General features: G+C 49.4%; 1 protein-coding gene across 1 annotated transcript in view; it reads right to left on the reverse strand.

Moving 5' to 3' along the window:
* Ninl (ninein like) overlaps window positions 1-25,461 on the reverse strand; it is a 79,907-nt gene that overhangs the window by 10,223 nt on the left and 44,223 nt on the right. The window contains exons 8-17 of the mRNA XM_028893421.2: window positions 22,690-22,854; window positions 20,130-20,266; window positions 19,356-19,496; window positions 13,753-13,927; window positions 10,342-10,452; window positions 10,134-10,214; window positions 7,467-7,599; window positions 5,703-5,809; window positions 4,884-5,191; window positions 1,679-2,764 (exon numbers count right to left, since the gene is read on the reverse strand). Coding sequence (XP_028749254.1) covers window positions 1,679-2,764; window positions 4,884-5,191; window positions 5,703-5,809; window positions 7,467-7,599; window positions 10,134-10,214; window positions 10,342-10,452; window positions 13,753-13,927; window positions 19,356-19,496; window positions 20,130-20,266; window positions 22,690-22,854 — 2,444 coding nt within the window. The remainder of the gene's footprint in view (window positions 1-1,678; window positions 2,765-4,883; window positions 5,192-5,702; window positions 5,810-7,466; window positions 7,600-10,133; window positions 10,215-10,341; window positions 10,453-13,752; window positions 13,928-19,355; window positions 19,497-20,129; window positions 20,267-22,689; window positions 22,855-25,461) is intronic.

Here is a 25,461-nt window from a genome sequence, read left to right on the forward strand (position 1 = left end):
TCTCTGCCTCCCGAGTGCTGGGATTAAAGGCGTGTGCCACCACACACCTGGCAAGCTTCAATTTTATTAAGAAAACCTTTTTCACTGTCTAGGCTGGCACCCCTCTCCTCCTTCTCTCCCATCTCTTCTCCTATAGTTCTGCACAGAAGAATGTCAGCTAATGAAAGTGACAATGGGGCCAGAGAGATGGCTCAGTGGCCTGCTGGGTGCCACTAACCCAGACTCCCCGCGACAACCTACAGCCTGTCTACAGGAGCAGTGTGCTGAACTGAGGGCTGAGGGCTGGTGGGCCACTCATGTCTCCCCCTCCATGACCATGAATTCACAGGGGCTGGGCTCTATTTTAAAGATTTATTTATTTATTATGCATACGGCATTCTGCCTGCAGGCCTGAAGAGGGCACCAGATCTCATTACAGAAGGTTGTGAACCACCATGTGGTTGCTGGGAATTGAACTCAGGACCTCTGGAAGAGCAGCCAGTGCTCTTAACCTCTGAGCCATCTCTCCAGCCCTATTTTGTTGAATTCTTGGAAGATAGTGTTTCCTGCTGAGAGGAAGCCATGTCTGCTTTCTTAAGCTGTTTATGTAGTGACATTTACATGTCTACAATCCCACTTTATTCATTCATTTTGGTGCTGGGTATAGAACACAGGGCCTCACACATGCCAAGTACATGCTATATCACTGTGCCATGCCTAAACCCCACACTGTTCCCCAGAATGGAAGCAACTGCACACTATTCCCCAGTGAGCAGAAGTTCACCTTTTAGTGGAAATGGTTGTATCATTCATATGTGACCACGCACAATCCTAGGACAAAATGTGTGCCTACAAATGTGTGTCACCAGCCTGGGCTTCCTGTAATGACCTGTAGTCTGTCTCTACAGGAGCAGATACCTCCTTGGTGTGCTGGTTGAGGGCTGGTGGGAGTCAAGAGAAACATATATGGTTCACAATCATGTGCCTGCAAATTCTCTACTGCCAAAGGAGCCAGAAGGCTCTGGAAGCCATGGCCTGTAGCTTAGGCAAGCCTTCCCAGAATCCTTGCACATGTGACAGAATTGGTACCCATCCATATCTCAACTCCTGGCCATCTGGCCGACAGACCAAAACCTCAGCCTCCTTCCCACGGAGGATATTCCAATGACATCAGCTACAGAAATATTTACAGCCCTGTAGTAATGAGTTCCCCAAACCAGACAGTGCTCAGGCCAACCCAAAACACTGCAGCCCAGGGGCCCATTCCACAGAAAGCCTCACTGGCTGCTGCCCGCTAACCAGCATAGTACCCTGTTGATTCACTTTCATCGAAGAGCCTGGCACAGAGGCATGCTGCACCCCAAACCCCTGCTTCTCTGAAACTCAGAGGTAAGAGGGTTCAGACAACTCACAACTTATGTGACGCCTCCAAAGCACAGTCCTCCTGAGGTGAGATGTGGGGACACCAGAGCCAGCTGAGCACCCTCAGAAAGGCCTACTCTTCTTTTCTTGACCCACTTGCTGACACCCAGGGGTCAGGGGAGACAGGAGACAGGAGTGGGCTTGTGATTTCTGCACAAGCAATATTAACTACACAGCCACACTGGCGGTCAAGAGCTAGAAACTGGGGGACTGTTCAGTGGTCACTAGGGCCAAGTCTGAGGGGTTCATATGCATTTTATCACTAGCAGTGACAAACCTGTAATTCTCTCTGGAGTCCGCTTCTTTTTCAAGAGCCCGGACAACATCTTCCAGCTGCAGAAGTTTGGTCTTCACATCATTCATCTCACTCTCTGACATCACTGATGGCACTTTGGCCTCTGTCTCCCCGAGAATGGCAAGGTGCTTGAACTTGGCCTCTTGTGGATCTGGGAGCTCAGAGCAGGGCAGTGAGAGCCTCATTCTGGAAGCTTCTCCCCTGAACTGGAGCCAAGTCTCTTGGACACCCTCAGTAACCCCAGTTGGCTCCTCTGAAGCCTGTCCCTGAACCCCAACAGGAGCTGGCTTCCTGTCCAGAGCAGTTGGGCCCAACCATGGCTCCAACATCTGGGGCTGAGTGGGCAAAGGCAGCTTCTGGCCCTGGCCTGGTAAGGTCCTAGCAGGAAGCTCTGGCTCCTTTGGGACAGTTCCCTCCTCAGCACTGAGTGGACCTTGATGGTTGTCTCTGACACCCAGGCTCTCCGAGGACCTTCTGGACACCAGGGTAGGGGCTGGCCTTGGCATGGCAACTATATTACAAGGTTGGCCAGGAAGTTCACTCCCCTTAGCCCTCTCTTGGCCAGGCCACTCTTCTGCTGGTACCCCTGTCCTTCCATCAGGACTGACAGCTTGCTGGACTGGTGGCTGCGGCCTGCCGTCTGGACCCAGGGACGTGGAGCCGGGTGTCCTCTCCTGCTGGTCACTCACCACTGCGGCTCCATCCTTCAGGAGAGCACGCAGTGCATCTGCCTCCCGGGCAAGTCCTTCCACCTGCTCCCTGTAGGTTTGCTCCAGCTTCTCCTTCTCCAGCGTGAATGACCTGCAGATCCGAGCTTGCTCTTCACTCATCACAGCCTGCAGCTTCCACTGCTGCCTCCGACAGTGTGCCAGGACCTCCTGTTCCCTCTCCTCCCTCCACCCCTTCTCCAGGTCAAGCTGAGCGGCCAGGTCCTTTACGCGCTGCAGGTGTGTCTGCAGCAGCTGGTCCTTCTCACACTGGTGCTGCAGGGACAGACTCTCACAGCAGGCGGCATGCTGGGCTTCCAGCCACGACAGCTTCTGGTTCAGCTCTTCTTCTGCCTCTCTCCTGCAGAAACACGGCCATACACTGGGGGTTCTGCCAGCTGAATCCCAGACCCTTCCACTCATGGAAGAAAAAGCCATTTGAACTCCTGTTCTAAGTGCCTAGCTAACCTTCTCCCTCCTTTCTGTAGCCCTACTTTGTGTCAGGATGCCCTGTTCCTTCCCTGGAGTCTTTTCTGGACTCCACAGCACAGAATCATTCACCATGTCTGACAGCTTCAAGATAATAGAGGTTACTATTCAAATCCCTGTCCTTGGGCGCACTGCAAGTACTTAATGAAGTCTGACCGGGGGCCTTGCACTGAGTGCTGCTGGGCAGCGCTGGTCCCAGGTGTTAGTGAGAGAGGTAAAATTGACCCACACTCAAAATTCCCCTTGAAAACTCTGTAAGTGGTTTGGCCTGGGGTCTCATGAGCCCAGAGAAAGTGGAGAGAATGTAGGAGTGAGGGAGTGAGGGCAGGGCTAGACAGAAACGCCCAGCTCGGTGAGGCATGCGGCGCTCCCTGGCAGGGGACGTAAGTACGGTTGGACCAGCTGTGGCTCCACCTCCACGGAGAAGCTACCAGGTGCCCAGCTGAGCAGCTCCTCGGGGAGGAGGAGCCTGGCACATCCTGGATGCTGCAAGGAAGAGGGCTCCCAGGCCCCTGCCTTCAGGTGCCACACCTGGCCCCAGAGGAGCTTTGTTCCAGTCCCTTAACATAATCCTCATGTTGAAGAGGAGATGGCTTAAGGTTTGGGGAGAGCATGTGACCTGAAGATGGCTGCTTCCGCCCCTCAAGACTGCAAGTCAGTTCCCTCAGGTCCCCAGTATCCCCAGTGTCTCTGCTATCATCCCCAAGGGCGGGAGAGGAGGCTCTGATTCTCTCCCCTTCACATCCTATGTTTTCTGGCTACTCTCAATTCCCTCCCACCAAGAAGAGTGCCCACTTCAACAGGAACTGACGCCATGACAGCCACTTGAGCTGCGGCTCTCATGACAGGAAATCATCCCTTCACGGTCAACATCTGGGCCCAACCAGCCTCAGGTAACATCCGAGTGAACCACCTGCTCAGTCTAGCCAGTGGGAGGTCCTGGCCCCCAACATGAGGGTGGCTGGGCCAGGAGGTAGGAAGGACCATTTTTTTGTGGGGTGACAACCTCCACTGGCTATGTGACCCCAGTAACTAAGTACTGACTCTACCAAGTAGCACAGTTTCCAAGTGATCCTTTCCTTCCCTGGTACAAATATTTTAGCTTTTCAAGACTTTTCCCAACCCAAATTAACTGTCTATTTAGAGGGGCTTCTGGATTTTCCTTCCTCTACTGCTGTGATAACTAATATTGGTTGTCAACTTTGCTACATTTGGAATCGACTAAAATCCAAGCGTACATGTGTGAGGGATTGTCTTGGTTGGCCTCATCTAAAGTGAAAAGGCCTACCCAAAATCTGGGCCACACCTTCTGGTGGCAGCCCACATAAAAGGACATGGAAGAAGGAAGCTTTTGATTTTTGCCTGCTAGCCCTGACACTCGTTGGCAAAGTCTTCTACCTGTTGCTGAAGCATTCCTTCACTGGTATTAGAACCTACTTCTTCAGGATTCCACCAGCTGAGACAGCCAGCCTCATGAACTGAACTACCAGACTCTTGGACTTTCTGTTGAGAGAAAGCCACTGTTGGACTAGCCAGACCAGAGCCTGTAAGTCACTCTAATAAATCCCCTTCTACTATCTCTCTCTCTCTCTCTCTCTCTCTCTCTCTCTCTCTCTCTCTCTCTCTCTCTCTCTGTGTGTGTGTGTGTGTGTGTGTGTGTGTGTGTTTTCCCTTCTATCAGCTCTCCTTTGGAGAACTCTGACTAATACACCTACTCTCTAATGTCCTCAGTATTTATGACGGGGAATACATTATCTTGCTAGCAGACAAATGAGGAAGAGTAAAAGAACAGAGTCCAAACACCACACAGCAAATTGCCCCATGGCCCAAGGTGGAATGAAAGTGAAATCCTTCTACAGAAATGTGTTCTCTGGGCCTTTGGTGGAAGGAATTTTGCCTGTTACCAGGCTCTTCATCCTGACCAGTTTACATAAGCCTAGGGTCACGTTTTGGTTCTTGGTGAGCACCCTGAACGAAAACCCATCCCAAACCTTATCTGCTGCAGCTGCTCCTGGTGTCGCAGGTGCATCTCCACCTCCAGCCGCTGGGCCAGAGTGCACAGTGCCTGTGCACAGCAGTGGGCCAGCCCGGCTGCTGCAGGCTCAGGGCTGCGTGCCGCATCCTGCAGCTGTTCCTTCAGGCCCAGGATGACCTCCTGAGACTTGGCATACAGGGCCTCTAGATCTGCCTTCTGGCCCTCCAGCACGCTGACCTCAAGCTGGAATGCCTGCTCCATCTCCTTCTTATCTTTCTCAGAGTTTCTCTTCAGGACCTCAATTTCCTTCTCGTAGTAATTTACCTAAAGAAAGATGAGCAGTGAATTAGGAAGTCCTAGCAACAATCTGACAAGCAGCATAACACATGAACAGGAGGGTATCAGGCAGGATGCTCAAAAAAGCTGATGGCCCAGACCCGACCAGGTCCCATGGCCTAGAAAAGGGAAAGGCAGGATAGTGACATTACCAAGGTGTGTATGTGCCTATGCACCCCTGCACAGTAACCCTGGGGTAGGATGGATGGGTGAGCTCAGGAGGCTTGGGGACCAAGACTGGCCAAGCACCTGGCAAGTACCAAGTCTAGAGGGTGTGACAACTAAGGAGGCTTCACAAGACCAGTGGGGTAGCACTCCACAGCCTGGAAGCCCTAGGGGAAGGGAAATAATCAAGATATACAGGCACAGTCATGCCAGAAGCTTCCAGCCTACCTACCAGAAAACACAAAGATATAATAGTAGAACAGAATGGCCTGTCCTGCTAAGCAGTCTGAGAAGCTAGACACATGGCTTGCAGTCTGAAGTCCCAAATCCTGACCTTGGTCTCCAGCTGCATCCTGAGCTCTTGATAATGTTCCTTCATCTGCTCCACCATTATCTCTGTTTCCAAACTCATTGGAGTGGAGTCACCCATGAACAGGTTGCCTGCAAAGAAGAGGTCACTCTATGACACTATGCCAAGGATGCCTGCAGTGACTTCATCTGACTTCTAGATGGCAGCTTGCCACCTGTGACATGTGGGTGCAGGTCTTTCTGCCCTCCACCTGCACTGGATAAAGAACGTGGGGCTGGTGGTAAGGGTCACTCCGCCCTCCAGGCGCATAGTGGTTGAGGACTCTGGGGATGGATGGAAGGGTCACAACTGTTTTGCAAGCTGACACTACAAAGAACTCAGACATTCAAGTCTTTTTCAAAAAAGATCTATCTATATTTTCTGAGTATGTGTTTTGCATATGTATCTGTGTTCCATGTGTGTGCAGTGCCCATGGAGGCCAGAGATCGATGTCAGATGCTCTGGAACTGGAGTTACAAATGGCTGTGGGCTACCATGTGGTTGCTAGGAACTGAACCCTGGTCCTTTGCAAAAGCAATACACGCTCTTAACCTCTAAACTATCTCTCCAGAGTGGTTCAAGACTCCACCATATCACTGGTTACTAACGGAGAACAAGGACGCTCCCACTAGATTCATCAGGGCCTTTACCTCTCTGAAAGATCCTTGTCAGATGGTGTATTCACTGCGTTTAAAATCTGGCTCCAGATGATGCCAGGAGCAGAGGAAAGGAGAAGACAAGGCAGAAGGACAACAGCTGCACAACCTCCCTACTGTGTAGCGCTTCATGCCCAAGTCTCCACACTCTTGAACATGTTCAAATGTGTGCATGGGCTCACATTTTCAGTCTTTGTCTTGTGTGTTCTCGGTGATTCTGTGCGATCTGTTTTTAAATCATACACTGACATGGTCCAGTCACCTAAGTCCAGCATTGGAAATCCTGGTGTGTGAAGGCTCTGGCGAGTGCAGAGGGAAATGTGAATAGCTCCACAGGGGTCTATTCCCACACTCCTGACCAGGGCCCAATCTTCTGTACAAATCAGGCTCCTTAGACACAGAGGAGCAACCATCATGTTTTACCCTGACGAGGCTCCTGTCAGAACAGCACAGGTGACTGCATCCCACACCTTCTTCCTCTACCCCAGGCCCCATAGGGGTGTGCCAAGGCCACTCTCTCTTTCTTCCTGAAACTCCCCAGGGATTCCAGCAGCCATTCATGTCCCACATAGGTAAAGTCTCTACTAAGTTTCTTTGGGGTATATTATTTTTTTCTGCTTTCCAACATAAATAGCTGTAGGGTACATGGAGACTCATGAGCTCTCAAAGACTGGAGAACAATGCTGAGAGGCTTGGACTGCCACAGTGTAACTTGGTAGGGGTAGTCAGGGCTGTTGGATTCCATGGGCAGCAAAGAGATGGGGCCGTGAGTGTCCTATGTGTCATATGATACTGCTGGAAGAAGCAGAGCTGGAGTGACTGCATTGATGATAGCCTGGGACAACCAGTGGGAGGGCAGAGAGTAGCCAAGTACCCCCTGTTCTCCATGAGGACTGTGACACCTCCACAACACGCCCCTCCCCTCTGTCAGTCTCTAGAAAAGACCAAGAACACTTCAACAAACTTCTACAAACCTAACAAAATCTCCCACCCTCTTCTCATCTCTGACCTCTGGGGTGCCAAATTAATGTGCAGCCTTGTGGCCATGTCCGAGGGCTCCACTTTCAACTTACCCTCAGGACTGAGCTCCTACCTGCTGGGCCGCGTCCAGGGAGCCGCCTTCTGTGAGTGCCTGGGGTCCCTGAGGGGCTCTGTCGACTCCTGGGAAGCCGTACCCGCAGGCCTTCTAGCTCAGTTTGCAATTCATCATTGCGATCCTGCAGGTCCTGTGTAGGCAGAGCCAGATACCTCCTCCAGCTGCTGCAGCCACTCGGCCTTGGAAGGCCAAACCCAAGACCAGCCCCGCCCGCAGTGAGTGTCCACTACAGGCTAGACATATAGGCAGGTGTAGATTCTGGACTTCCAGCATGTAACACTAAACCTAGAGTTAAGACTCTACTACCTAAAGGTCATAGCAGAACTGGGGAAACCACTTCTTGACTTTCTCATGGATATCACTGGATACCACATGACATCACTGGATATATGGAGGGGACTCAAGAGGGGGAAAGGTTGAGGCTGTGAAGACAGGCAAGTTCTCAATAGGTGCTACTTATCACCAGAGTGGCACGTGCGTGGGGATCAACGTCCTGGGATATGTCTGAGGCTATGGGTTTGCTCTCTCCTCTCAGCTGCAGTGGAGTTGGCATGAGGTTCTCATCGCTATAGCTGTTAGGCCATTTGTTTTAGATTAAATGCCATAGAGCAGTGATGCACTTAGCAGAGAGAAAGGATACTATCTGGAAAGCAGAAGCCTGGTTGGGGCACAGGCTGATGGGCAACAGGAAATGAACTGGGAGAGACACCCTTTTGTGAGGATGGAGAGTCTGCATTGTGACAAGTACCACCTTGTGTGTACTTTAATGACATGTGTCTGGATGAGCAGGCTCAGACACTTGCTTATTACTGTAGGAAAAAAGCTTCTAGTACACTTTCCTGGGAGGTCTGGGGTCCTGCGGAATCCTGGGAAGGATGACAGCAATCAGTCCTGACAGAGGCTCATATCTCCAGTTCTGTAACTGTTCCAACCAGAGGGCCCTAAAAGCAAGGCCCCATGTCTTCCCAGGACATGCATCTACTCAACTTGGAGGGCACTCCAACTGGAGGAAGCTCAAGACATAGCACAGGAAGAGGAACCAAGGACACACATAAAACAGCAGCAGTTCCATTTCTGAGTGTTTTCTGTCTAATTCTTTACAGCCTTCTGCAATGTGGGAATCAACTTTCATCTTATGTAAAACTCTTGGTGTCCTAACAATGCCTAAATGGTATCCCCAAAAATAGCTACTGATTTTCAGCATGAATTGACTCAGAGCAAAGCCTTACAGTCAATGGAGCTGTAAAGAATCAGATGTAACTAAAGCCAGCTGTCTGCTTCATCCACATCCTTTAGTAATGTCTTCAGATAGCTATAAATTATCGTTTGTCATATTTTTATTGTAGTAAAAACATGAGAAAAATAAATGACTGAACAGTAAACTCTACTGATCTCCTTAGATTTCCTATCTCTGTCAGTGGGGTTTATTATTGAGTGGGTTTGTTTTATTTTGGCTCTGAAGACCAGACCCAGAACTTATGCATACTATGTATGGGGGTCCTCTAATGAACTACAACCTCATGTAAAGTTTTAAGTGTCCACTACCTGAGCACCCATATTACTTATCCTTGGTCACTTGGCAATGTTGCCTATGAAGGGTGTGCCTGTGAAGGTGATTCTAGAATCACTAGTGTTATTTCCAAGACTATGGAAAATTCTATTAAATTAATAGTCATGACATGCTTCTCATTTCCTGATATTGAACAGCAGCTACTGTTTTACTCTTCTTGATGCCAATGATATAAAGGAGCAAATGAGCCTGTGGGCTCTTATGATTTTGTTGTTTGTTTTTGAGACAGATTTTGCAACACTGCCCAGGCTCCCAATGTATTTGTTTTGTTGTAGGGTTTATTTTTTGGGGGGGAGTTGCTTTTTGGAGACAAGGCTCAGTTGGCCCAAGTACACTTCTATCTGACTATGTAGTCAAAGATGAATGACCCTGAACTCCAATACTCCTGCCTCTACCTTCCAAGCACTGGGATTATAAGCATGTGTTTGGCTTAAGACTGACCCGTAGCTCCTGGTGCAAGCAATTCTCCTGCATCAGCTCCTGCATTCGGTGAGATAGCACATTACTGTATATTCAGTTTCAAGGGCAGGAGTTTTTAAGCATGCATATGCCTCTCTTTGTAAATAATGTTTCTGGTAAGTTTTGTATAAATTAACTTTTGATAAATTAAGCCTAACCAAAAGCTGATGAAGGATTTGTGATAGATCATTTTGTAAACCAAAGGTCATTCCAGTATCATTAGTAGACCATGTCAACTCTGATTTTCCTTTCTGTTCTTACACTAAAATTTCTTTAAGAAGATTCATCCTGGGAGCAGTCAGGGACACCTTCTGTCCTGGGATTGACTAGTCACTGGGATATCTGCTGCACAACTAAGCAATGCCCATGCATGGCTGAGCACAGCCTGAATAAGAAGTTCTTGCTGGGAAAGATGCTCCTGCAGTCACTTGTGGGCCACCCTGCACCTGTAGACCAAGGAGGGGAGAGAGATGAGGCCGCACATGGCCTCCAGCGTCAGAGCCAGGGAGTTTCTGAGAAGCCACAGTGCTGGCCCTGTGTAGTGGTCCTCCCTTCCCGCCACTGCTGCAGGACAGGCTGTAGGAACAGGACTCAGGGATGCTCAAGATGGCCAAGCAGACTCGAAAGGCACGCACCCTACACTTGAGCTCGTATTCTTTCAGGATGGCTGTAAACTGCTCTTCTTGGGCCAGGAGCTCCATACTCTGAGGCTCCAGCTGGAAGTGAGAAATGTACAAATCAGCATATTAGGGTTCGGGGAAGACAAGCAGTGATGCCCTGCCCTGACTATGATCCACCAACCACAGGCACTACTCTGAAAACTCAAAACAGCAAAAGGCTTGCCTTGTCCTTCAGCACAAACTGGAGGTCACTCTGCAGGCGCAGGACGAGCTTCTCTGAATCTGAAAGCTTTTCCACCACTTCTATGATCTCCTTCTGTAGTCGGCTGTTTTCCTAGGAGACGTGGATATGGGTATGGGTTCAGGACACAGGTAGAGACAATGACAAGTGCCCATGTCACTTCTCTGTATGCTGGAGGCTTGTTTCCCAGCAGTATTTCTCAGAAATAGCCCTGAGAAAGGCAGGGTATGTGGGTGCCTGCTGCCTCTGCACCAAGCAGGCAGGGTGTGCTGCTGGAACCCACAACTTCCTATGACACACCCAACACCTCCAAGGTGATTGCTTCCCCACGGTCTCCCCTTTTCTTGCCCCTACTCCCATGTTCGGAAAGTTCATGAAGTGACACAAACACGGCCTGGGAATGCATCATTTTTGAGCTGCTTTTAAAATGATGGGTTTGAAGTTGTGTCGATAAGGCTCCGAGGTCTAGCACAACAGGAGTGAGTGCTTGTAGACAAGGGCCGTGCTGAGAAGGGTCAAGACAGTGCCATCACACTAGGGTGATGTCAGTTACGTCCAGATACTCCGACCACAATGGGCGGGGGCTGCAGGAAGCAGGTGGCAGGGAAAGAGACCACACAGGTCCTCAGGCATAGGAAAGGAGAAGCTGGGAGCAGGACAGCATGGAGGCTTGCAGTAAGTGCTTCTGGAACTTGGCTGTCTAAACAGCTCAGACAGCTTTTGGGAGCCAAAGGCAGGGTAGGTGCAGGCATGGACATTCACCAAAACCCTAAAAGCTGTGTCTGCTCCAGACTGTGAGCCCGGGCCATGGCAGCAGTGTCTAGAGGCAGTCTTAGACCCTAGGGATGCAGTCGTGCTGACTCACTGATTTTGAGTTCATATGACTCAGAACAGAGAAGGATAGAGCAAAGCCAAGACCTCTTACTGTGGGTGAGAGCATGGCATCACCCTGCTCTGCTGTGGTGGTTTGAATGGGTATGGCCCCCACAGACTCGTGTGTGATTGTGTGGCCCATAGGGAGTAGCACTACTAGGAGGTGTGGCCTTGTTGGAGGAAGTGTGTCACTGTGGAGGCGGGCTTTGAGGTCTCATATATGCTCAAGCCACACCCAGTGAGACAGTTCACTTCCTGCTGCCTGCAGATAAAGATGTAGAACTCTCAGCTCCTTCCTCAGCATCGTGTCTGCCTGCATGTTGCCATGTTTCCCACCATGACAATAATGGATTAAACCTCTGAACTGTAAGCTATTCTCAATTAAATGTTTTCCTTTATAGAGTTGCTGTAGTCATGGTGTCTCTTCACAGCACTAAAAACCCTAACTAAGACAGAAGTTGGTACCAGGAACTGGGGTATTGTGATAGGTTTGATCATGCTTTAGTTTGAAGGAATTTAGACTCTGGGGGTTTGGGTTAGGAAAGTAATAGAATGCTTTAAACCCTGCTTAATGTGCCACACCAGTAGGAGCATGGAAGACATTGTTGCTGAGGATGATGTGAACTGTGGGTGCCTGGCTCAAGAGATTTCAGAGGAGAAGAATTTTAGTATGTTGTCTAGAGATCATCCTTGTGACATTTTGTTGAAGAAAGTAGCTGCTTTTGCCCTTGAAGAATCTGCCTGAGGTTAAAGTGAAGACATTTGGATTAATTCCATTGGCAGAGGAAATCTCAAAAGAGTCTAGCATAGACTCTGTTGTGTGGTTATTAGTGTTAACTCTAATAAAGATTTATAATGAAAAGGAGCAAGCTGAGCAGGGTAAATTACAAAATGTACAATTTGAAGAGAAAAGGAACACCAGGAAGTGGACTGGAGCCAAGTCCTGTGTTCAAGGAGATAAATAGATTAAGAAATGGAATAAAGGGAGTGGTGACCTCAGGGCAAGATCCCACCCAGCCAAGTTTCCAATTGTGAAAAGGAACTAAAGAAAAGCTTAGAGCTGGGTGTGATGGTGCAGGCCTTTAATCCAAGTACTAGGAAGGTAGGGGCTGGCATATCTCTGGGTTTGAGGCTAGCCTGCTCTACACAGCAAGTTCCAGAAGAGCCAAGCTTAAGCAATGAAGGAAATCACCAAAAATACAAAGCTGATAAAGATGTACTTGAACAAAGGGCCAATTTCTAGCCCCAGGAAGCAACAGAACTATGCAGCTTCAGCATGTGGTTCTGGCTTTAAGAGTCAGGGATAGAAGAAAGGGGTTATGGATTCTTCCTCCGAAACTATAGAAAGCTGCTAAGGTCAGGCATGTGTCAGGGGTATCTTTGAATGGAGGCCTAGAGAGGCCATTGTATGAAGTTGTGAAGTTGAAACCTGGATTGCCTTGGAGTCCCCAAGATGTTGGAGATGGCAGAGCTGCTAACATCGAGTAGAACCAGCCCAAGAGAAAGAAGTGTGTTGCAGTCAACAAAGATGAAAGGAATTGGACATCTGAAGAGTATTTTGATATCACACATGGAGATGTAGAGTTTGGAGTTTGCCCAGCTGGTATTTGGTCTTGTTTTGGTCCAGTATTTCCTCACTAGTCTCCCTTTCTTCCATTTGGAATGGTAATGTATGTCCTGTGCCGTTATGTTATAAGTATGTGATCTGTTTTTCATTTTGATTTTATAGGGGATTACAGATTGCACAAATCTCAGAAGAGACTTTTGAACTTTGGACTTTTAAACATTGTTGAGACTGTGACAAATTATGGGGAGTTTTGAAGTTGGATTAAATGCATTTCGCATTATGTTATAGCTATAAGCCTACAGGGCTAGAAGTGGAATGTAGTGGTTTGAACACATTCCACTGTGGGTATGGCCCCCACAGACTCATTTGTGTGAATTCATGGCCCATAAGGAGTAGCACTACTAAGAGGTGTGGTCTTGTTGGAGTAGGTGTGACCTTGTTGGAGGAAATGTGTCACTGTGGAGATAGGCTTTGAAGTTTAATATATGCTCAAGCCATGCCCAGATGGTTCACTTCTTGCTGCCTGCATTCAAGACGTAGAACTCTCAGCTCCTTCTCCAGCACCATGTTTGCCTGCACGCTGCCATGTTTCCTGCCATGACAATACCAGACTAAACCTCTGCACTATAAGTCAGCCCCAATAAAATATTTTCCTCTATAAGAGTTGCCGTAGGCCGGGGTGGTGGTGGCGCATGCCTTTAATCCCAGCACTCGGGAGGGCAGAGGCAGGCGGATCTCTGTGAGTTCGAGGCCAGCCTGGTCTCCAAAGCGAGTTCCACGAAAGGCGCAAAGCTACACAGAGAAACCCTGTCTCAAAAAATCAAAAATCAAAAAACAAACAAACAAAAAAAAGTTGCCATAATCATGGTGTATCTTCATAGTGACAGAAACCCTAACTAAAACTCTGCCAACATGTGACTTCACAGTTTACAACAGGGATGCATCCCACCTACCTTCAGGGCCAAGGTCAGTTTCTCTCGGAGACTGGTCTCCTCAGCCTGGAGGCGGTCCACATCCTGCTCCAGCACAGCTCTCTGCCTGCGGGCTTGCTCCCAAAATAGCTCCCGCTCCATCTCTACCTCCGACCGCAAGAGGCTCAGCCTGCCCCTGTACTCTTGCTCTAGGTGCCTACAACATAGCAGAAAACACACAGTCCCACTTGGAAGTGTCACTTTGCTTCTCCGGACACCTGTCCTTGGAACACCCCCTCTGTTGGATCCTGTCAATCAACAGATGAACGGTGGATATTCTTCTCTCATGGGCTGGTGGAGGTGACACCCAGACAAGGGGGCTGGGGTGTTGGTGGACACACAGCAGATACTCAAAGTTGCCCTTGGAGCCCTGAGGTGAGCAAGCAGGCGGAGCACTCTGGGCAGGAACCCTGGATGTCCTCTACCGCTACCTCCTGCATCCACATTATACCATACCACACTGGGCAGCCCTGCCCCTCAGCAGCCCGGCGACACACCTTTGGTGCCAGATGCACATCAAAGTCAGCCTCCTTCTCTAGGAACCAGGCTGCACAAAACCTGTGGACACTGGATTCCCAGGGACTGGAGGAACAGGTGTGGGTGCTCCTCCCTCAGACTCCGCTCTCAAATCTTCCGCAAGTGCTGCTAACGGGGGAAAGCAGGGTCAAGCCTTAGTCTTCACTCTCGAAGCAGCGACGTGGGCTTTTCAAGTCTATCTAAGCTGCCGGTGAGCAAGGCTCCTCAGCAGGACGCCCTAGGCAGGGTCAGTGATAAAACCCAAGAGAAGAAGGTGTGGGTTCTTGCTCCAGCTGACACAGCCAGGACTTTTATCTCAGCTCAGAGCTTTCCAGAAACAATACCCAAAAGGGAGGAAATGGAGAAAGGGCAGCTTCCTTTCCCCACAAGTCATAGCTTGTGGGGAAGACACAACAAATGTGATTTATGCTCAAAAACAACTTGGGAAAATTTTTGTTTTTTAAAGATATGTTAAAGGTTGAGAATTTAGCTCAGTGGTAGAGCTCTTGACTAGCAAACATAAGCCTTGGGTTCAGTACTCAGCTCTAGAAAAGAAAAAAAGAGATATTTCCACAACATATTTTATCATATTTGGCCCTACCACCCTATTTAAAAACCTTAGATATGGACATTGAAAAAGAAGTTGATAAAGGATTACACACTCACAAGGGGACCTCGGCAGTCATCAGGAAAGCAGGTGTGTGTGTGTGTGTGTGTGTGTTCATGTGTGCTCTTGCTTAGTATGTGTATGGGGGTATTTGTGTATGCTCTTGTTTCATGTACATGCATGTGGAGGCCAGAAGTCAATATCAACTGTTTTCCTCAGCTGTTTTTCCATGTTATTTTTTAAGACAAGGTCTCTCACTGAGCCTGGAGCTTGTGGTTCCGACAGACTGGCCAGCAAGCTCCAGGAATCCACCTGTGTCCACACCCCATTTGCTTCCAGTGCTGGGGCTGCAGACGAGTATTACTGTAACCAGCTTCTCACACGGGTGCTGGGGATCCGAACTCAGGTCTTCATGATTGCTTAGCAAGCTGTACTGACCAAGCCGTCTACTCAAGCCCCTGTAATCTCATCGTGTAAATAATGAGAAGCAAAGATACTCTCTAGAAAGTGCGATTTCTGATTTTACCTGGGTTTTCTAAATTTCCTATAACAAATATGTATTCCTCACTATATTTGTAGTAAAGCTCTAACCAAACCATGAAAGCTATATATAGGAACCTACTGGTAATTCCCTACTGCTATGTGATGAGGTTCACTCAGCATCTCCATACATCCCTCAAGCAGATTCACAAACAGGAATACTGTTCCAAAGCTTATGATCCTCTGGGCCTGGGCAGACAGCTCTGTCAGCTAAGCGCTTGCTCTGCAAGCCTGAGGACCTCACTTCCCATGAAAAAGTCAGGCACAGTAGTGATACTTAAAATCCCAACTCCAGAAAATCAAAGACAGGAGAATCCCTGGGGCTGGCTGGGATCCATCCTCGCCTGACCAGCCAGTTCCAGGCTAGTGAGAGACCCTGTCTCATCAAACAAGATGAGTGGTTTATAGCTGCCCTCTGGTCTCCACATGTAGGCACATCTGCAGGCACATGCACCCTACCCCCACCTTCATTTACTACACACACACACACACACACACACACACACACACACACACACACAGAGAGAGAGAGAGAGAGAGAGAGAGAGAGAGAGAGAGAGAGAGAGAGAGAGAGAGTTTGAGCTCCTCTGACCACTCCCCACAAAAGACACACCATGAAATCTCCCCAGATGGCTAGGAGAGAAGCAAGCCCTATATATGCTGACCAGGTAGATCAGTTCTATATCTCAAATTAGGTTTCAAAATCAATTTTCTTTCAAAATCAGTTTGGAACACAATGTTTAAAGAGGAGAATCTTCTGTGAACATCACTGACTCAGGGCTGGCAAGTAGCTGATGCATGACCCTGAGAGGATGGATGGTCCCCACACTCCTAGCATGAAGAGATCTGGAGAGGAAGCATTAATGTCCCAGTGTCACAAACAAGGAGCAGTTAAAAGCAAGCCCTGTACCCACTCTGGACCCAACACTTGGGAGTAAAGTAAAAGTGTCACGGTGTATCAACCCTTTGGGCACATCAAGGGAGAGAAAATGACATTCAAGTGACTGCACTACTGGCCGGTCTTAGCCAATTTTTTTTCTAAGTAAGTTACTCTAACTTTGAACCAAACCCAAAGCCCTTTCTACTCTTTTTTAAAAAATATTTTTTAAAAGATTTATGTATTATGTATACAGTGTTCTGTCTGCATGTATGCCTGCAGGCCAGAAGAGGGCGCCAGATCTCATTATGGTTGTGAGTCATCATGTGGTTACTGGGAATTGAACTCAGGTCCTCTGGAAGAGCAGTCAGTGCTCTCAACCACTGAGCCATCTCTCCAGCCCTCTACTCTATTTCTAACAACAGCTTCACTCTGAAAACAGAGACTTCATGAGCAGTTCTGAGAAAACAAGAAGAATGGGAGGTTCTTAGAGTAGCAAATACCAACACCGTGAAGATGAGTTAGCCTGGGGCAGGGGACTGTGGAAGACTTCAGAGGCAGAACTCACAACCGCAGAAACATAACAAGTGATTTCTTACGGGGGGGGGGGGAGTGGCCTATGCCAAAGGTGAGAAGGGACTGGACCAGCAAGGCCAAGTGCCCTGGCTCCACCACTTAGTGGGTCTCCCATACTTGGTTTCAGTCTTACACACACCCTCCTATGATGAAATCACAGCTCAGGTTTGACGGGAAACATTTAAAAGCAGACACCTCACTTCTAGCTTCTTTGAAAATTACCATCGCCCTATCAAGACATCGGTGGTGGAAGGGAGCATGCCCATCCATCCCCATGCCTCTTCTCAGATCTACACACAGCTAACAGTCTCACACCTGTTTATCCACACTCAGACATCTCTCCACACACCTGGCACTCACAAACTCATCTCAAGCACAGCTGCGGTCAAGGCTCACCTCCTCATCTCCATAACGTCAACTTGCACACAACCCTCATCAAACACGTGAGCCTGTGGTATTTGGCCCTCCCCGGACCTCAGAGAAGAGGAGCGCACAGAGAGGACGTGGCCACAGACACAAGCCCTGTCCTACCAGAGCTGGCCAGTGTGGGGCAGCACTGGCTGCAGGAAGGGAGGCAGGTCATGGAGAAAGGGGAGATACTGGGTCTCCAGGCTGAACCAAAGGCCCCAGCTGACTCTGAGAGGCCCTAGTAACACACCCTGCCTGACCAAGTGTGCAGGCTCCGCATCCCTTGGCGCTTCTCAGACCTGAGGTTCTTACACTCCCTAAAGAAATAAGCTATCTTGGAGATACAGCAGAATTAGCTAGCCACACTGGCCCAGGCTACTATTTATAACCACAGCTACTCGGGAGACTGAGACAGGAAGATTGCAAGTGGGCAGTTGGCCAGGGGAGCTTAGTAAGACTGTCTTGAAACGAAATACAAAGGGCTGGGATATAGTACAGCACTGGCTTAGTATGCACAGGACCCAGGAAGAAGGGAGAAAGGAACGGGGTAAGACTTCAACTGCATACACCGTGAGTAATTGCGGGCAAGTTACGAGAGCTTATGTGACTCTCCATTTCTCTGCCTGGAATGGGCGTAAGATGGGTGTTGGGGGTTAGGTGAGGCAGCATCAGCACAGACAGGACCACAACAGCCTGAGTGCTCGTCATCTCCTTCCAGCAGCTTTGGGCTGCCCTGCAAAAGTGCCAGGGCACCTCTGGTGAAGGAAGTAATGCGCTTTTGGTTTAAACGCAGCATTTCTCAGAGCACAATCAAACTGTCAGGAGGGAGGCGCTGGCTGCTGAGGTCCAGTAGCATGGGGATCACCCTGCAAGGCCTGAAAAACCTGGAACCAGCTACCCTCAGCTGTGTAAGGTGTTGTCCAGGCCACTGGGGCTCCAATCTGACCCTATGCTGTTCATCCCTTGTCTCTGGGCCGTGATGGCCTAACAGGCCCCTGGCCAGGTAGACTCTTAGCAACCAGAGCTGCATCCAAGGCAAATAAAGGAGGAGGAAAATCCCTGTGAAATTCCCTGAACTCCCATCAAGCCTGTGTGGGAGGCTTCTTCAAGATCTTGAGTAACACTCAGGGAGACATACAACTCCACATTCCACAGCTGTCAGGACCTTCAAATGCCCCAGTACACATGACAGGGTACACAGACCCCTCAGCAGGTGGACACCCACTCCACACGAAGTACCTTCCCTTTTTCTCCCCTCAGGCAGCGCAGGCCACACTGAGACAAGTGGTGCACTCAATGCTAAGCACGGGGATGCCGGACTGGCCCAACCCAGCCCACAGGGGAGGGGCCGAAGGATGGGCTTCGGCACAGCAGGACTGGGACTATGGCCTGGGGCAGGCCTCTCCTCCTGGCTGGGTGCCCAATCCACGATGGACAAGAGGGAAAAACAAGCAGCAGACACTCTCTGGCTCACATCATAACCCAGAGCTGGGTGATTAAAAGCATCAGGCAGATGACCGTGTAGCTGAGGCTGGCCAGGAAGCCTAAGACTCCCACGGTGGAGCTGGGGATGCTCCTTCCATGCTGTAGCCCTAGAAATCTTCACGCCAGGGTTTCCTCCAATGTCTGGTTAATAAACCCAAGAGGCAACTTTGTGCTTTTCTCTTTGGCTCACCCAGCCACCTTCTCTCACTGACCCTATGGATCAGTCCAGGTGCTGTTCCTTCCAAATCACTCACCATCTTGAAATACAGGCAACTCGAGTTAAGACAGAGCCTGATAAATCCATGGACAGAGCTAGGGTTTTCCCTATGGCCAGAGACACACAGGGGACACCAGGGGTCACTGTTCCCACATCAGAGAAAGCAGGACACTGCTTGTCAGATGCAACGCTTCCTTTTAAAAAAGGTGTTCCCCAAAGTTGTCCCAACTTCCACTGGCTCCAGTAAAATGGCAAGATCACCTCAGCAGGCAGCGTCCCTGGCCCTTGGCTGGTGCCCAAGAATGGAGTGGTCACTGCTGTGGCAGCCTAGCAACCACAGCTGAGGGCCCAGAACCTACTTGATTTTCTTTTCCGTGAGCTGTTCCAGGGCGGAGTGGCAGTCATCCATCTCTCTCACAAAGTCCAGGTTCCTCTTCTCAGCTTTCTCCAGGTCCTGCCTTGCCTTGTCCCGTTCATGTACCAGCTGCTCCACTTGCCCTCTGCCATGGGAAGGACAGATGGACACTGCTGTCAGCCTGACAGACTTACCTGGTCTCACAGCCCAGTGTGACCTCACTGCCCCACAACCACTTCCTGGGACACTCTACAATTGTGGCCATTTTACCAGTGCATAGGTCAAGTAAGGCCAAATGACTTCCTCAGTGGTGAGCTAAACCAGATCCCAGCCACCAGAAAGGTTAGTATTCAAATGGACTTCCCTTTCCTGTTGCTAGCCTTAGCCAAGGAACCCTCTCAAACCACAGGGTTTCTGCCTCTGAAACAGTAAGCTCCAGAATCAGCAGAGTGAGGGTCAAGTTTAAATCTTCAAACATCATAAAAGTGGCCGAATGAGGTCCCAGACATGGATTTCTAACCATATCCCATATTTGAGGATGTTCTGGTAATCTTTCATTCTGGGGATACATAATCCAAGCAGTGGCAGCAGGGAACAGCTGTGGGCCCTCAGACCTCCTCTGCTCTGTGCATCTGAGCCCTGGTTACAAGGGCAGGTAACTGGCAGCCTGGGAGACACCAAGGGAAACTCAGATGAGGCAGGGGAGGCATGACCTGAAGTTCCCAAGAGGTGGACCAGGCCAGTGGGACCCTATTCCCATTCCCTCATGGGCTCTTACTGGTGGTAGCTCAGTTCCTGGCGATAGCAGGCCAGGGCTGCCTGCTGGATGACACCATCAACTGTTAGGAGTTCATTGTCAAGGGCCCAGGTCAGCTCCAAGAGGTTCACCTTCTCATCCACGCTGAAGTCCAGGCTCTGGAATCAGCAAGCCCCAGAAGGCAAGGGGGAGTGAGGAACTTCTTCAAATGTATTCTCTTGCTCTGTGGCAGCTCAGGGGCCCACACCCACAGCGGCTGCCATAGCTAGCACCTGCCCCTTTCCTGTCTACAAGTGTTTCTTGGGGTGCTCCTTCTCAACCCCAGTAACTCAACTGGGCTGTCAACCCTGGGCTTCCCCATCATGCTGTGGTCCCTAAGACACCATTTCATTGGTGGGTACAACAAAAGATGGACCGAATCCTCCTATGTAAACAATGTATAAGATGAAGTAAGGGGCATGTCTCCCCTCAGCACATCACATGAACCGAAAAGGGGAACTGGGGAAGGCGGCCCTTTGCCCTCTGGAAACCAAGTTTTATGTACTTTGTAGGCCTGTGGCTGCCCCTACAGCCCAAACCATCACAAAACAGAAGATCGAACACTTGATGACACTTGATGTCCAACTCCTGGGAGCCACTCGGGCCCCTAACAGGTTACTTTTTGTGTGTATGGAAAGGTTTCATGACAAGAATGCTGGGCCACACAAGTGCGCCCTTCCTTATAAGGGTCCTCAGATGGAGTCAGAGCCAAAAAGTTACAGAAATATGTCACAGCAACAGCAGCTTCTTGTCTAAGTAAAAGGGAGCCACCAAAACTAGCCTGGAGGGCTATGGAGACGGGTCAATGGTTAAAGTGCTTGCTGCTTAAGTGTGGGAACCTGAGTTTGAACACCTAGAACTCATGGAAAGCTTGGTGCCGTGGCTCACATCTGTAATGCCAGCACTCTCTCGGTGAGATGAGACACAGGCAGGAGGATCCCTGGGACCTCACAAGCCACTTAGCCCGGTATACGCACTGAGGAACAAGAGAGCATGTCTCAAACAAAACAGAAGACATGGACTGACGCCTGAGGTCGTCCTGACCTCCACCTGTGTGCGTGCTCACACACATGCATGCTCACACACATACATGCACCCCAAAAACAAAATGAATGAAGTGAGGTGGTATCTAATGCTTCTATTCCTAGAACTCATAGAGTAGAAACAAGAGTTTGTTAAAAGGTAAAATCTATCGGAATCAACTACACAGAGCATCGTCGGCATGAGCACAGGGAAGCTGATACCGTACATATGCTGAGGAGAGAAGAAATGGAAAAACCTGCCCACCTGTCCAATAGCAAGGAAGGGCTACATAATTTAGTGGTAGCACACTCTGATACCAATACTGAAAAAATTAAACTAGAATGTATAAACACATTTACTTTTCTGTGCTTGGAAAAACTCCACAACAGACTCACGGCATGCAGGGGTGTGTGTGCACATATTCAGAAGGAAGCCAGTGGAGTTTTTCCTCAGACGCCATTCATCTAGATTTCTTTCTTTTTTCTTTTTCTTCTTGTTTGTTTGCTGCTGTTACTTTGAAACAGGGTCTTTTTTTGCCAAGCAGGTTAAGCTGCGAAGGCACTGAGCCAAACCCCAAGGGTCCTCTTGTCTGCCTCATCAGGGCTGGGATTACAAACACTCAGCTCCTCATGTATTTGTAGCAAGTAATTTACCAAGTGAGCCATTTCTCCAGGCCTAGCTATGATTTAAAAATATTATATTAAAATTTTAATTTTGTGTATATCTGTGTGTCTGTGTGTGCATGTCTGAGTGCAGGTGCCAGTAGAGACCAGAGACCTGAAATCTCTTAGAGTCGCAATTAGAGGCAGTTATTAACCACTTGCCATGGGTGCTAGGGACTGAATTTGGGTCCTCTGCAAAAGCCATGGGCACTGTTAATAACTGAGCTATCGTCTCGCTCCAAATTGTGATTTTTTTTTTTTTCAAACAGTGGAAAGCAAAAGAAAACTAAATCTAGGTTGTAACACTTCCAGGAGATAGTAGTCTCTCACCCCTGCTGGCCTCAGTGAGCCTGGTGTGGCTGCCCCAGGGCAGAACTCTAACTAAACCACAAATGTAAACTCAACCAAAACTTACAGAGCAAGAATCAGCCCACCTGTGTAAAGTCCACCCGCCTCTGCTCAGAGGGGAGTTCTGGTCCACTGTGGCCTCGTCATGACTGACTGACAGCGGTAACTAAAGCTCCTCTTAGCACAAAGCAGCTGTGTGACTTCCTTCTTTTGGGTGACAATCGGGGACGGTGTGTATGACACTGAAACTTACCTTGGAATGGGCATTTCCAGACTGTCCCTCCATACTCTTAAGTTTCCAAATTACATTTTCCTACATTTTAACTGCAAAACTCGATGGAGAAATGTTCCCTTTGGGGTTGCTCTGCAGGGGTGGGGCTCGTCAGCACACAGCGCATGCTCTGCTGCATGTATCCTCTGTAGACACATGGCCTCTCATGTCCCCTGCTCAGCCCCACAGTATCTTGGGCACCCCCCAACAGGGCAGCCACAAGCAGTGCGTTCCAAACCTGCAGGATCTCCCTGCCATTCTGAATCCCCTCCTGGGCCCAGGCGGAGATGACTTGCTCGGGAAAGGCAAAGCCACTGCCGTCGTCCACACTGGAGAAGAGGCGCAGGCCCGAGCACACGGACACCAGGGATGAGGTTGTGGCGGTGTGGCAGCCGTTCTCCTCCTGCACGTCAGGAAGGAAGAGGCCCTGAGCACTCAGGTGTCTCGAGGCTGTGCTGTCCGTGACCTCTAACACATACCTTACCTTGCCAGCCTGTGTTCAGTATTTTGCCTTCTCATCCAGGCTTAAAACAAGAGACCATATACCCGCAATGACCTGAGCCCCCTTCCCTCGAGAAGAAGTGTGGCATGGCCCGGGGTTTACCTGGGATCACACGGTTCTGAAAGGGACAGAAGTGGGACTGCACCCAGTCCTTAAGCCCCCGCCCCTGAACTTGCAAGGGTCCATGGGCACCTGCTCTTATCCGTCATTGGTACCTCATGCCTGTTAGGCCTGAGTCAGCTCTGCCAACACGTCATCATGTAAACGAAGGCCCACAAAGGGATCTGGCCATTTCTTCCTATGTTAAGAAAGTGCATGCCGGGAAAAGCCAGGATGAGAAAGCAAACGACAGACAGGCTCAGAAAGGAGGGGCAGAAGAGCCCAAGCAGAACCCCACATTTCCCAGAACTCGGAGCCCCACAGCCCAGGCCTCAGCAGTACTAGGGAAGTTTATGGGACTGTAAAGAAGTCTTCCAGAGGGAAAGCTGCCTGTGAGGCTTCTCTACTACCTGCACCCAAGGGTGAGAATGATTTCCCACCCTCTCCGTCCCGCCTGGGGTCCTTCCCTAAAAGTCTCAGCTGTAAGGAGCCTTGGGACTGAGGTAGGTAGTGTTTCCCGTGCCTGTGCTCTGGAACCCCGGGCACTCGCTGCACCCAGGACCACAACCCATATGCTGCGTGATATAGATGGGCTGCTGCAAACTCTCCTCACCACCTCCAGTTCCTAGGTCTCCTTCTCTTTTCAACACTCCTGTGCTGAAATACTTTCTCCAACACTTCAGCCTGTCCTCTCCCAGCCTGGTTTGTCCCTCTCTTGGACTGCATTTTGACAGCTCCGCAGACCAGCCTGAAACGCTTCACCGAGGTGCAGCACCCGGGCAGGGCTTGCTGGCAGCTCTCTTGCCAGCTGCGGCTCCCGTCTCCCCATAGCCCCGTACACCTGCTCTTTCTCCTGGCCCTACCCTCCAGCATGTGCAGGAGAGTTTTTCCTGAGCTGTGTGTCTAACCACCCCACATAGCAGCCGTCTTGCCCCATTTACAGAGGGAGAGAACATCTCTACCATGTCTAGTGATGGCCACCTGTGCATAAGCCCTGATGCCCAAACGCACTGAGGAACTGCTAGTCCCCCTTTGGCTCCAGCAGAAGGGCAGGACTGGCGTGACTCTCTCTGGAGCTTGCCTTCCTGGAGCTGGCGCAGCCACATAAAGCCAGCAGAGCCCACACAGGACATGGGAGGCTCAACCCTGCAGTTAAGCAGGTCACTCTGCTGAAGTCTCTGGAGTCCTGAATGATGCCCAAAGTAGGAGGCAGACATTCTGAAACAAGAGACATCAGGAGGGCAGGAATTTGGTGCTCTACAGACTAAAGTCAGAATCTGCCCTCTCTCCATCTTGGCAGCATGTGAAGTAATGTTAGAACACAGTGTGTGTGTGCTTATGGAGTATGTATAATGAGCATAGGCTAAAGCTAATGTGTACATATATTTGTATATAAATTATGAGTATGCATGAATGTGTGCCATATATGTAAACACACAGTGGGCTTATACATTGAGTAGATAAATTACTGTGATAATGGATGTGTCTACAGCAGGTACACACCTACATTTGATGAGCACTTACAGAAGATCTGTGTATACTCAGTGGGTGCACATACACAGTGAATGAGCAACCATTTACAGTGGGTGTGTATGTACAGAGCCTGCACGTGTGCTTACATATAGTAGGAGTGTATACAGTAAGATGTGTTTGTACAGTGTGCAAGAACAGTGGATGTGCATGTCCACACTGGATACACATATAGAACCTGTGCATGTGTCAACAATGGGTGTGCATATACAGAACCTGTGCATGTCTCCAGCAGATGTGGACATACAGAAGATGTGGAGTTAACAGTAGATACAGATATATACTGAACGTGCACAGGTCAATAGTAGGTGGTGCAGACAGAGACTGACTACTCATCTACAGTGGGCATGCATGTACCACAGATGTGAATGTTTCTACAGCAGGTTCACACACACAGTGGATGTGTAGGTATGGTGGACTGAATGTCTCTAAACTGGGTGAGACATGTGCAGAGCCTAAACACATCTACATACAGTGAATGTGCAGATACAGCGGATACACAAGATCTACAGCACGCACACACATACAGTCTTCAGGAAGTTGAAACGTACACCGGATGTGCACATGTCTAGAGCAGGTGTACACATACAGAAAATGTGTGTACATAGCTGATATGAGTGTATAATGAACATACATGTGTACAACTAGTGAGCATTTACAATGTGAGTACACAGCAGATACACACATAAAATGGACGTGCCATGTCCATAATAGGAATGCATTCGTGGTGGATGCGTGTGTACTCAGTGAATTGTGCATGTACACACAGTGAGCAAAAGTAGTATGAGCATGAATGCACAGTAGCTGTATCGTGATGTGCATGCACAGAGCAAGTAGATATGCATGCAGCTGTATGCTTGTCATGTCATGCAGCTGTAT

Source organism: Peromyscus leucopus, chromosome 4, assembly GCF_004664715.2.
Source record: "Peromyscus leucopus breed LL Stock chromosome 4, UCI_PerLeu_2.1, whole genome shotgun sequence".
NCBI classification, from domain to species: Eukaryota; Metazoa; Chordata; class Mammalia; order Rodentia; family Cricetidae; genus Peromyscus; species Peromyscus leucopus.